This window comes from Phycodurus eques, chromosome 16 (assembly GCF_024500275.1).
Source record: "Phycodurus eques isolate BA_2022a chromosome 16, UOR_Pequ_1.1, whole genome shotgun sequence".
Taxonomy (NCBI): Eukaryota; Metazoa; Chordata; class Actinopteri; order Syngnathiformes; family Syngnathidae; genus Phycodurus; species Phycodurus eques.
In genome coordinates this window covers 20,674,107-20,686,819 of record NC_084540.1, presented here as the reverse complement: position 1 = coordinate 20,686,819, position 12,713 = coordinate 20,674,107, and the positions used below count along the sequence as shown (strand labels likewise).

At 42.1% G+C, this 12,713-nt stretch overlaps 1 protein-coding gene across 6 annotated transcripts; it reads right to left on the bottom strand.

Moving 5' to 3' along the window:
- Window positions 1-447: 447 nt before the first annotated feature.
- On the bottom strand, window positions 448-12,568 carry LOC133415280 (ethanolamine-phosphate cytidylyltransferase-like). Of its 6 annotated transcripts, XR_009770111.1 has the most exons (14): window positions 8,935-9,839; window positions 6,499-6,587; window positions 5,490-5,651; window positions 5,346-5,412; window positions 5,151-5,235; window positions 5,039-5,079; window positions 3,906-4,054; window positions 3,747-3,829; window positions 3,402-3,479; window positions 3,262-3,327; window positions 3,126-3,191; window positions 2,230-2,318; window positions 1,967-2,156; window positions 448-1,867 (listed from the first exon to the last, which is right to left on the bottom strand). XR_009770111.1 is itself a non-coding variant. In XM_061701222.1 (13 exons), exons 2-13 carry the CDS (start codon window positions 6,578-6,580, stop codon window positions 2,066-2,068), a joined length of 1,059 nt encoding a protein of 352 aa, XP_061557206.1. In that variant the 5' UTR covers window positions 6,581-6,587; window positions 12,296-12,568; the 3' UTR covers window positions 448-2,065. The 6 variants fall into 6 exon arrangements, 5 of the variants coding, with proteins under 5 accessions (XP_061557206.1, XP_061557205.1, XP_061557203.1 ...); XM_061701222.1 differs by lacking the exon at window positions 8,935-9,839 and adding an exon at window positions 12,296-12,568 and having other exon boundaries at window positions 448-2,156; XM_061701221.1 differs by lacking the exon at window positions 8,935-9,839 and adding an exon at window positions 12,192-12,289 and having other exon boundaries at window positions 448-2,156.
- Window positions 12,569-12,713: the final 145 nt, after the last annotated feature.

Here is a 12,713-nt window from a genome sequence, read left to right as displayed (position 1 = left end):
ACAAAAATATATAGAGAGATGTTCTCATTATTATTGTTATTATTGAACTGTTGTGGATAATATATGCAATGCTTCAAATGTTTTTACTCTAACTAATTTTTTGGTTTTTAAATCTTCCAAAAGGTCATAAAATGTTTCAACTTCTGTGTGTGTTGTGCTGCAAAAATATATATATATTTTTAAAGGTGTTTTAGGAGTAATTGTATTGTACCAACATTATGAAATAATCAAATTAAATAAGCGAGGGTGTACCTTTCACCAGGAAAAAAAAAAAGCAAAGGTGTTTCCTTTCACCAGGAAAAGTGTGGGTGCTGAAACATCCACGTCTCCTGCGGGCACTCCCCCCCCCAAATAAAACCTTTCAATAGTAGCAACATTATTACATTAAAAAAATCTTCACACCGTTTTTTTTTTTTTTTTTGATGAAATCATGTTATAATTGTCAACAGTACATCTTATATTGAGGTCAAGTTTGCACAGTATTTGCATAACACCTCGTGGGCTACACGTCCCAAATCGACATACAGGCATTTTATTATTATTAAGCACATATGAACCTATATTTAAATAAATAATAACTCTATATACTGTATACATACATGCAATGGCTGGCCACAACATTATGAACACTCAACTAAACAATACTGCAGTGTAATTTAACAGTATGCTTAATATTGTGCTTGCAGTTTACAACGGTGTAGAATTGCACCGGCTCATACTGAGAGCTGTTTTACTATTTTGTATTGTATTAAATTATGTTTTGATTTTTTTTTTTTTAATTAAGTATATGATAACTAGTCTATTTTTTTCTTTTGAATATAATTAAATATATAGAAAAATATATCCTATGACTGTGAAGTAACCATAAATGAGTTAACCAAAATATAAAAAACAGCAAACTTCATCCCCAGTGATAGACATTGTCAAATAAATATCATTATGATCACATTTTGCTTGTCTGAGTGGCCATTATGCTGTGGCTGCTCACTGCACATACACACACATGAAGCATTGCAAGATAAAGAGTTCAAATATACTACCAAAAATATAATGTGCACTCCCAATTGATGTTGAGGTGAACTCTCCTGCTATGTTAGTTTCTCACGAACAGCAATAATGCACCTGGGCCAATTTGACCCATGCATGTTTCATTAACCAAATGTGTCCAAAACAAAAAGAAAAATCCCAATAAACATTGTTTATCTTTCATTAGTTACTCAATTTAATGCATTTAATACAGAAAAGAAAACCACTATTTTATTCCGTAGTTTTAACTTGAAATGGGTCACTTTGACCCGCAACATAACAGGAGGGTTAAACTGTGCACTGCTGAGGTTGACAACAGCGAGCATCTGGCGAGTCAGTTGCAGGAAATGTCCGAGTCCTCGTGAGCTATCAACGTGCAATATTAACCAAAGACAGTCAAAAGTCTCCACAGTGGGGGTCGCAGTTCGTGCTGGTTTTCGAAGGATGCGACGTGGTGAAAAGTCAGCGCAGTCCGGTACACAGGAGGATCCGAGCGCCCTGAAAAGAACACACACACATCCGCCCAGAGGCCGAGCATCCTGTGCAAAAGGTGGAGTGGAAATTTCCCACTTGCTGACCATTCCAATGAGGTTCAAGGGTTTATTTTTGATGGCAAAGCAAGTGCTCCTATCTTGTTGTGAAAAAAACAGTGGGAAAAGTGTGGGTGTTGAAACATTCGCACCCCTCGTGGATTTGACGAAAAGTGAAGTCGTTCACATCTTTCACCCGGTGAAGCGTGGGAATGAAAACCTTCCACCAGGATGCGTGAGTGTTGGAACACCCACATCCCGCGCGGTTGGTTACTTGGCCCCTGTATCCACGATAAAGCTTCTCACTTGCCCTGTGCGAGTCCAAATAAAATCCAGGTTTTTCAGGTAAGTAAGTATAAGTTATCATATTTGTTTTGCTTGTCCATGAATGAGCTACAGACACGACCAACCGAAAGCAGGCATCCTGGTTGGAAACGTGGCCGACATGTTGTGCGAGGATTCATGACTTTGGCTTGATTCAGTGTCCACCGGCGCCGCCTGGCGTTCCATCACTGGTCCGCTACTTGGTGTGGCTGCATGGCCTGGATTATGGCGATCTCCGTCGCCTCTTTCTTCTGGTTCCTGTCTTGAAAAAGCAGCCTGAATCCCAAAAATGAAAAATGGTTATGTTTTCAGCTTAAATTGAACGTGTGAATGGCGGCCGGTAGACCACCTGTTTTTGGTTATCCTCTGCACGATGGCGTCTGTGGTGAGGTTGTTCTCGCTGTCGACGGTGCGCAGGATTCCTTGCTTCCTGGACACCTGACATGTAAAAGGGGACGGGCCAGGAGAGGGGCAAGGGGGGAAGTAGCATCATAGTGAACATTAGAAATGTCAGGTCTTCTGCCCCCCACACAAAAAAAAAAATAAATAAAATAAAATGCCCGGGAACAATACCAGCTGCTTGTCTTTAGACTTAATGAAGCAGCATGTGACTCATTGTCAGAGATTATTTTTGTACATTCTGTGGCTCTAACAGTAAACAATTAGATGCAACGATCACAAGGGGAAAAAAATGATTAGTACATTTTTGGATTGTGTATTGTGGATCTCAGTTCTTTTAATTTGTAAAAACGGTTAAATCATTTTCTTCTCATTTTTGGATTGTGTTCTGTTTTTCCTTAATGAAAAATAAATCTGATTCATGGAATAATAATAATAATATAGTGATGATGTTTTTGCACATTTTCTCTTTGCCTTCCCAGGGGTTTGTTATTTTTATATAAAAAAGAGGATTTATTTAAATAAAAAAATATGGTTAATAATTTTTACATTTAAAAAAAAAAGGAGGAATTAATTCTCAGATTGTGTATTGTAGATTGGATTTTCAGATCGCAGAGCTTTTTTTTAAATGAAAGAAAAAGTCAGATGAATCCAGTTGTTTTTATTTTAGGTTGTGTTCTTTTTTTGTAATTAAAAAATATTATTTTATTATTTCTTTATAAAAATAAGAAAAAAAAGAAGATTTATGCAAATGTTAGTTTTTTAAAAAATAATAATAATAATATCATGTCATGTTGCATAGTGTCTCCGGCATTCACACCGATGAAAATTCCAGAGGAGACTTACAGCATATGGGTCGGATCCGTCCTTCTTCGGGTATATTTGTGTCTTTCCGTGGCATACGAGGTCCACCTGCAGAGGACGCCGCAAGGTGGCTTAAATCATTTGAGGTGTGTAGAACATCACTGAATGTGGATCTTACCTTCAAATGATCCAGCAGATCTTTGGTGACTGCAAACGGCGCGCCAATCACCACCTCCGACACGTACTGCAACCGAAATGAGAGCACTTTTATCGTGGGAATGAGCTGGGAAAGGGCGGGGAGCGGAAATGGGAACCCACCCGGCAAGCCAGGACGCTGAGCGTTCTCTCGTGGACATTCATGATGGGGTAGTTTTTCCCTTTGTAGCGGTTCACTTCCTGTAACAAATAACAAAAAAGTATAATAATAATAATAATAATAAAATAATACAAAAAAATAACGCTAAAAACACGTGTGGACAAGTTGTGCAGTTTTGGGTACATTTAGTGGCTTAATAGACAAATGTTAATGTGTTCAAGCCTACTGATATGGCTTGAGAGTTGGTATGTTAACATCGAGCAAGATAGCGACCCGGGAGCAAAAGACGCTAGGGCAGATGGATAACGATTTTACCTCATTTGTGCTGGCCCATCATAAACACTCACTTGGTCAAAGTGCAGCCCCACAATGATGTATGGCTTGTCCGCCATCTTATGCGCCACCCGCAGGAAGTCCACGTGGCCAATGTCTGACAGGGGTCAAGGATATTACCTCCTCCAAGGTTCTAGCGCTGGGTGATGGGCGCCCCCTCGAGAAAAAGATACGGAAGAGGTCGAAGGCCCCGGCCACATAGATAATTGTGTCGCCGGGCTGCGGCTCCTGGCCCGAAGCGAACTGGATGATCTTCTGGGAAGTCTGCAGGAACTGGGACACTCCCGTCCAGGGACTGTGGTTGTTCTGACCATTGGAGTCCCGTAATCCAAATACACACATAAACACGCACATAAGACATAAGCAACTCCGACCACCACAACAAGAAAATTGTTTTATTAAAAATAAATACGGCCCAAAACAAAGGCTTTTTCTTCTGTTTTGCAAAAAATCATTTAGGATTTTTTTAGGAGGGTGTGAACCTGCTGACTAAAGGGTTGACTAACAAATAGGCGAGCTCGCAATGCGAAAACATTTGATCTGACCCAAAATTTGCAAGAAATGTGTTATTCTTTTTGGGTTTTTTTAAGAATAAAGCTGCTAACTGGTTAACGCCGTAATGCACCCGGATTTGGAAAATTTGCAGAAATGGTTCATGTTTTTTTTTTTCATAAACTGGCTAACAAACAAATGCCCTACATCGCAATGCCACCAAACGTATTCAGAGCAGTTGAGAAAACAGTTTCATAAAAATCTTTACTTTTTTTGTGTAAATATGCTAACTAACCGGCTAACAAACAAACACCCTAGCTTGTAATAATAATAACATGATCCTTGTCCACCACAAAATGGAAGAGGTTCTTTTTTACACTTTACTAAGTTTGGCGGATATCGGTTTCTTTGTGTGTGTGTGTGTGTGTGTGTGTGTGTGTGTGTAAACCTGCTAACTCGCTAATTAAGTAGCTAACAAACAAGTGCCCTAGCTGGCAATGCTAACAAAATGATCCAAACGTGTACCTAAATGTTATGGAAGTTGGTTAATGTGACGCTAACTAACCAAGTAAACTAAAATGCTAACAAATTGCTGTCTAGTCACCCCAAAATGCTGAGATTCTTCTTAACCCTTTTTGGGCGTCAAAAACTAATTGCGCACAAATCAACAAACAGTTGCTACAGGCACAGGAACAGAAGGGGTATTTAGTGTTTGCTGGAAAAAGGCCTTGGTTATAAAATCAAGTTAAGGAGAAGTTATCTTTTGAAGAAAACATCTTCTAGCTAACATCAACACCGCGATTCGGTACCGACCTTTCCAAAGTTGTCCGTGTGCTGCTGGTAGTCTGAAGCGTCCTGTGAGAGGTAAGAGGAGATAGTCACATCCGTACTCCGGCTTGAACGGAGTCAATGAGAAATGGACTCACTATGTTGCTGTGATGCGCTTTGGTCATGAGAAGCATTCTACCAACCAGGTCGGTGGTTGAAACTCCCTGCGTTCTCTTACATTCTCTGGAAGAAGCCAAGGGACCAATTCAGATGGAAATAGAATGTTTATTCATGTTTCTGTTTCGAAAGGGTGGCGGTTATCATTAATAACAGTCGAGAGGGGCGAGTCATACCTGTAGCGTCCCGACTTCTTCACTTCCTCGTACGTGTCCTTGCCGTCGACCGTCAGCGTTAAGTCGTCTGTAAAAACAAACGGCAAATGACGCTCCGGAATGTTTTAGTTTTGTTTAGAGATACCAAATGAGAGGGACGCGTACCGCCGTGCACGCAGAAGTCGCAGTTGTACTTGTCGAGGGTCTCCAGGGCGGTGACGTAAGGTGCGCCCTCCACCACCTCGTCCACCCATTTGATGGCCCGCACCATCTTATAGCGCTCTTCCTGAGTGAAAACCGGCGGGCCCTTGTGCTTTGAGATCTCGCCTGGAAATATTAAACAAGAGGGGAAAAAAAATAACCTCCGAACAAAGAGATTCCTCCGATGCGCTCTGTGGATAATAGGCTTGTGCTATACGATGTGACTACAAAGATGATGGGAAAAGCCTACTAGAACATCTGAATTTTAAATGGGGTCAATCAGAGGCACTTTCAATGTTGTCGGATGTGTGCTGACTCCAATTTAACATGAACCTGAATGTGATTGGTTCATTCTGAACACAGCCACATCTTCAGCTATGAGGGTGTGAAAACTTGTGCAATGTACATAGTTTTTATGAGGACAACTCCGGCTTCAACTCACTGTTTGCTGGGAGCATGATTTTGATTTATTATATATATATATATATATTATATATATTATTATACCAAATTTAAAGTGCCCACCCGTCTGTGAAAAAGAGAGCATAAAAAGGCTAAACTAAACAAAAACAAAGAACAAATAGTGCCTAAAGAACCCAAAAGGCACAAAACCATACATTTGTCTGTAATGAAATTCCATGGAGCCTTAAAGTAGTATGGTGCAATAGCAGCCGTTAACAGTAAGGCTTTTTTCCAGTGTTTAAGCTATTTGCCCGAGTTTTAATGGCCCTATATCAGGTTCAAAGAGGAAGTAAAGGGGTGGGAGGTCTCCTTAACAATGTTAGCTTTCATTAGACAGCGGCATCTGTGCAGTTCTTCCATTTTATACCTTTTTTTTTTTGTTTTCTTTTTTATAAACCTGCAAACTAACAAATGGCTGTTTTCAGCCAAGCTAACAAAATGATCTGGTGAATGGCAGAAATCGGGTTACGATTCAATGAGTGTGCGAAACCAAGCGACGACTGAGCCTTACTGTCCGTGTGCACGCCCACAATGAGGTAGTCGCCCATGGCCTTGGCCTGCCGCAGCTGGTTGGAGTGGCCGTAGTGGACCATGTCGTAGCTGAAAGACAACAGAAGAGAAACATAAGTGGGTTTTCCTCGTGTGGATTGTGCTTTGATACCTTCGTATCAGTTTATGTTCAATTTAATTTAATCTAACCTGGAACCAGTGACGTGGCTATGTTTAGCATGAACCAATCACATTCAAGCATGTCAAATGGGAGTCAGCACACACACCTGCCAGGCTGCCACCATTTAAAGTGCCTCTGCTTAACAACAAATAAATAAAGTAAACAAATAAACAAACAACCCTCCTCCTGACCGATACCGTCGAACAATGAAATCCCTCTGATGCTTGTGGAACCTCACTGCGTGCGGACCAAGGCTTGTGCTGTGAGATGTGACTATAAAGATGTCAGGAAAAGCCGACGAGAACATCAGAACTTTACTTTTCATTCCCCTCTTTAATTTTTTTATTTTTCCAATTGAGTTTTGTAGTTTATGTCACATTGTCGGTGGGAAAAGGTATGAAATGATTCACCTTCGTTGTTGTTTTTTTTAAACCTGCCGTTTGAACAGGAGTGTGTAGACTTTTTATATCCACTCGTGTATATCAAACTGGATAGGAAACGCTGCTGGTGGAAAAAGTTTTGAAATGATCTATCTCGGTTTTTTTTTTTTTTTTTCTACCTAGTATTTGAACAGGGGTGTGTCGACGTTTATATCCACTATATCAACATGGATTGGAAACAGTAGATTTAATTAGCGCAATAGCAAGCAATTCATGACTTTCTGTCCGCCTCTGCAGATGACAACGTGGAGGCGGAATTTAGTCGTCCTTGCCGATGCTTCGGTGACACAGCCGACCAATGAGAGCGGAGCGAGTCGAGGGTCCAGCGTCCGCAACGCCGACAACACATGACACACGATTGTGCTGCGCTCTCCTCGGAACGCTCCCGACTGCACCGGAGATTCCCGCAACGTGGCTCGCCGACTGCGCGTGGGCCGAGAGCTCGTGTTGACGTTGGCACTCTTTAGCGCTCTCAGTCCGCCGGTTGTAACAGTTATGGCATCCCAAACATTCGGAAACATTCCTGGGGGAGGCGAGCACACAGTCCAAAGCCGCGTGCGCATAACCCGAATTCTACGGGGAGAAAGGCGGCGTAATCCGGGGCCCGAACATGAAAACCATCCTTTTTGTTGCTGCACCACAGCGCAGGAAAAGTCAGGACGAGTGTGACGAGATCCACAGAGTTGCAGGTGAGCTGGAACCCATCCCAGGCTCATTGAAGAAATTCTCCATCGGTGTGAATGTCAGTGTGGATGCTTGTTTGTCTAAATGTGCCCCGCAATTGACTGGCCAACAGTCTAGGTTGTCGTCGCCCAAAGCCAGCTGAGCTAGGCTCCAAGTCACCTACCACCCTAATGAGGACAAGCACAATTTACATTACGTCAGTCAGATTTTTCTGTATTTCCCCCCCCCCCTTCCCAGCAGTTAATGTCTCTTTAAACGTATTACAGTTTTCCCTCGCTATATCACGGTTCACCTATTGCGGATTCGGTACATTGCAGATATTTTTTCCATATTCATATTGTGTACAATTCGCCATATTGCGAGATTTTCAGCCTAGGCTGTAATTTTTGTGTGTGTGTTAAAATAAAACGCTTCTCAGCCTAAACCAATACAAGTGTTTAAAAAAAAAAACACCAAAAGAAAAATTCATTTAAAGACACATTAAAAGGAATTATACAGTACTACTGCGCATTACTTTATATTGCAGAGTTTAAAATGTATTTAAGTGTCTATAAAGTGCTTATAAGATATACTTATAGGAGTGTGGATAAGATTAATCTCAGCAGAGGTTCATACATCTTTAAAATATATTTAAATAATCCTAAAAATATGTGGTTGCGACTTTGTGGATTTCACCGAGGGGTGGTATGGAACTTAACCCCTGCACAATAAACGAGGAATTACTGTATTATTATTTTTTCGTACTACCTTTCTCTTACACAGGGATTTGGCAACCATTTTGCGGAATTTTAAGGCATTTCAGAAGACCATAAAATTGGTGAGTTTTTCCAAATTAGTGCGGTTAAAATAGGTGAATTCGCGATTATCGAACCGCAAACGGGCGGGGGTGTCGGGCACTGTCCTGTAGTTTGCATTGGCAAGACTGAGAGGTGTCCCTAATATTCTGTCCGCCTGACTTTTAGCTCCAGGGCAGGGACAGAACATTAGGAACAGCCATCCCACACAAGCACAACACACACACATTTGTACTCAAATAAGTTTGGCTGATTATTGATACGACTCTCGTACTGAACTCTGCAGGTGTACCTAATGGAGTGGCCCAATTAGTAGACTGCAGCAAGACCCGAGACCCCCCCACCCGCACAATACTTACCATCCATCGCACCATACGCGGACCCTTCGCCTCCTCTTCTCGGGGCTGCCCGTCGGAGCTCCGGGTATCGAGTCGGGGCCCGCGTCCTTGCCCACCTGGTGTGGGGGGAGCCGGTGGTGATGGTGGTGGTGGTGTCCGTTTTTGAGCATGTTTGAATGCCCCGGGCGGGGAGTGTTTTCCACGTTACCCGCGACTGCTACCTCCAGTTCGGCCGAAGCGGGGGGGGGTGGTCGTGACGGTGGACTGGCGAGAGGTTCCGCTGCGTCAACACCGCCTCCTTCCAACCACCACCCCGATAGCTGCGCCCGCTTTGGGTCAATTGGCGTCCGACAATGGACAGGAAATAGCGCACTGGCAATAAAGATCGCATCTGGGTTCTCCTACGTCGGTGCTTTTGTTTTGAAAGCGCGTTGACCGGAGGTGCAAGGTTTTAAGCAGTCAACTTGACGTCGGTCGGAATCACGCGACGAGTACGCGTTACGTAATGACGCGTGCTTTGCGCCGGTCACGTGACACAACCTTCGTTTTAAACAAAATTGAAAACTAATTAAACATTATACCGTGATATTAACGGTATGAATATTTATATTTATAATTTTGAAAATGAGATAATAGAGGAGCTGCATTCGATACCGTAAGTAATGAGTCATATGTGGGATAATAACAAGACAATAATGAGTCCCTCAAAAATGGCTTCGATTGTGTTGACTAAAATGATAATAATAATTTCTACAGAAACGATAGGGACCTCGCAGGTCTACCAAAAATAGAACGGATACAATATAAGCATTTGAAACTGCTTTAAGGTCTGTAAACGAAAAAACTTATAACGTAGTATTTGCACTTTATTGCCAGCAGATGGCAGAAAAGACTCATAATGCCGTCTTTCAGCGAGCAGTTTGAATTGAATCACTGAACCCTTATTAACAAATCAATTAAAAAACAAACAATTTTTATGACATTACCTACACAGACGAACATTTTTGCATTGAGTTGGATATTCATTAAACGTGCTATGCTTTTTATTATACTGTATTATAATGTGGTTGTAGCAGCCATAATTTTGTTTGCTTGTTTTTTTTCCAGATTTGTTGGCAGCTAGCTAGCTAGCTACAGCACTGGTGTTAAAGCTAATCTCAGTCTATCGCAAATGAACCAGTGTCTAGGGGTGGACAAAACTACGGCCTCGCGGGCCACATCCGGCCCGTTGATCATTTCAATCCAAAGATTGCTACAGAATCGCCCAAATCACATCAAATTCATGACTACATTCATTTGACATTGTCCTGTAATGCTGAGTGGTTCCACCAGGTTGAGCTGTAGGTACAGTGATACATTAACTTGACTGGCTATTCTGTTTTTACTCTGCTATTGCTCTGAACCCTTCTTCAACCATGAGTGGGCCAAAGAAAAGAAAATTGGACAGTGAGTGCCGAGTGTTTAATATAGAATGGATGACTTAATACTTTTACACTGAAGTCCGGTCAAAGGCTGTATGTCTAATTTGTAAAGAAACCGTTGCGGTTTTAGAAGAATATAACATCAGCCGTCACTTCTCTACCAAGCATGCTAATTATGTTAACAGCCAATCAACGCAGGAACTGATAGCTACGGCTCAGCCAAACACCTTTATCTGACAAACTGCCATCCAAGATTCAGTCACACAAGACTCTGAAACAGCGCCACGGGAGCTGCAGATGGAACTGATTGATCTCCAATGTGATACTGTCTTAAAAGAGAAGTTCAACTCTCAAACTGGTTTTTGGTTTTATGCTTCATTAAGCGCAGACACATTTACAAAAATCCAGAAGATGGCACAGAAGGACGCTGGTGGTGTTGGGCTCTACATGTGTGTGTGAACAGACTTTTAGTCACCAACAAAACATCCTACAGATCCCAGAACACATCAAATGTGTTCTGAGAATTGCCACAACAAAACTACAAGCAACACCAGACTTTGATACACTGGCAAAAAAAAAAAGGTGATCAACAAAACAACACTGTTCCCATTATAAGTAAATCTAAGTATTAACACTACAATGCGGGGCGGGGTACACCCTGAATCGGTCTCCAGCCAATCGCAGGGCACATAGAAACAAACAACCATTTGCACTCACATTCACACCTACGGGCAATTTAGAGTCTCCAGAGTGTTTTTGGGATGTGGGAGGAAACCGGAGTGCCTGGAGAAAAACCACCCAGGCACGGCGAGAACATGCAAACTCCACACAGGCGGGGCCGGGATTTGAACCCCGGTCCCCAGAACTGTGAGGCAGACGTGCTAACCAGTGGCCCATTCATGGACTTATTTAGGACCATTTTATTTTTGGGGGGTTTGCTAAATTATCATGACAGCCTAAAAACCAGCAGCTTCTGGCCTTCAAAATCTATCCATTTATTATTAGGCCCAGTACACACAAAGATACAACTGGGGAACACAATTTTTATTGAGTTAGGTCTTACAGCTGTTTATAACTTATTTTTGGGTACACAATCCAAAACTGATCTCACTTTTTCCTCTATCACGTCACGTTTTTTAACAATAGATCCCAGTTTCTTAAAAAAAAATTTGAAAAATAATGCACTTAATAGATATGTGCTTGTTTTATAAAACTTTTCAAATATTGACATACAATGAAATATAAAAAAAAAAAAACAGGCATGACTGCAATGTTTATTTAACACAATTATGTTTTACAAAGGATATGGCACAAATCCTCTTAATGCCTACTATGCTAGCTTTCTGTTTGCCGATATTGATAGTACTGACCTATTAGGAGCTGCGGTCTCAATTGTGACTGCACAAACAAGTTGCCACGTAGCTGGAGATGAGTCCAATAGTAATCAGCTGGCATTCTGCTTATGCGGAGGGTAAACCGTGGAGAAAAAAACTTAACGTGCTAGAAAAAAAACTAATATTGGAATCAGCGATCCAATTTTAGTTTTAATCAGCATAAAAATCGAACAACAGAATTTTTTTTTTTAAATTGTTCCCCAGTGTACTCAGGCTGTTTTTGCCCCCTTCCCAACTGTGTTTAATAAGATTATCCAATAAGATTATTCTGTGGTCTGAGCTGCGTTGAGGGTCAGAAACAGGTCAGGGCCAACAATCTTAAATATTGAACTTGACCAATAATCTTCACGTGTGGGGCAAACAGATTCCTCCAGAGTGATGACTTTGTGAATTATGACGCGAAACGGGATTTAGCCAGTCAAGAAGCGACCCGAACGACGAACAAAAAGCAAGCGCGTCCTACCCGATGTCGTATTTTTCAGAGAAGCGGGCCAGGCAGCCAGACACCTGGCGGCAGAAAGCGGGTGAAGATGAACAATGCGCTCCTATGTGGCCCGCAGCTGTCACCTTGACTCAGCGTGAACGCATCGATCAACTCGTCGCAGGCCATCTGCCCAACCTCTTCGCGGGGGTGCCCCCCAGGCCTCTTTTCGCGACGCAGGTCAGATCAGCCAGGACCATTTCTTTCCTGCAGTATTTTGCCTTTAACTCTTTTTTTTTTTATTTTATTCATATATATATATATATATATATATATATATATATATATATATATACACACACACACACACACACGTACCCGCCCGGAGGACACGACGTCCACGCGGGTGCACGCTTGTACGAGCCTCAAGGGGGCACACGCAGGAATGACTAACTCACCAGCACACCTAATCTAGGGCAAGCACACCTAGACATCCTTCATGACTCGCGTTTTCGTCGCCAGAAACACGTCCGCGGAGGTTAGCTGAAGTGGGTCGCCCGGTGG

Excerpts from the sequence above, each read along its gene's own strand:
- LOC133415280 (XM_061701218.1), bottom strand. The coding sequence starts at position 9,083 with ATGCTCAAAAACGGACACCACCACCACCATCACCACCGGCTCCCCCCA. Across the intron at positions 4,055-5,038 it reads CACACGGACAACTTTGGAAA|GGACTCCAATGGTCAGAACA; the intron begins GGTCGGTACCGA and ends ATTTGGATTACG. Across the intron at positions 3,192-3,261 it reads ATCTGCTGGATCATTTGAAG|GTGGACCTCGTATGCCACGG; the intron begins GTAAGATCCACA and ends CGTCCTCTGCAG.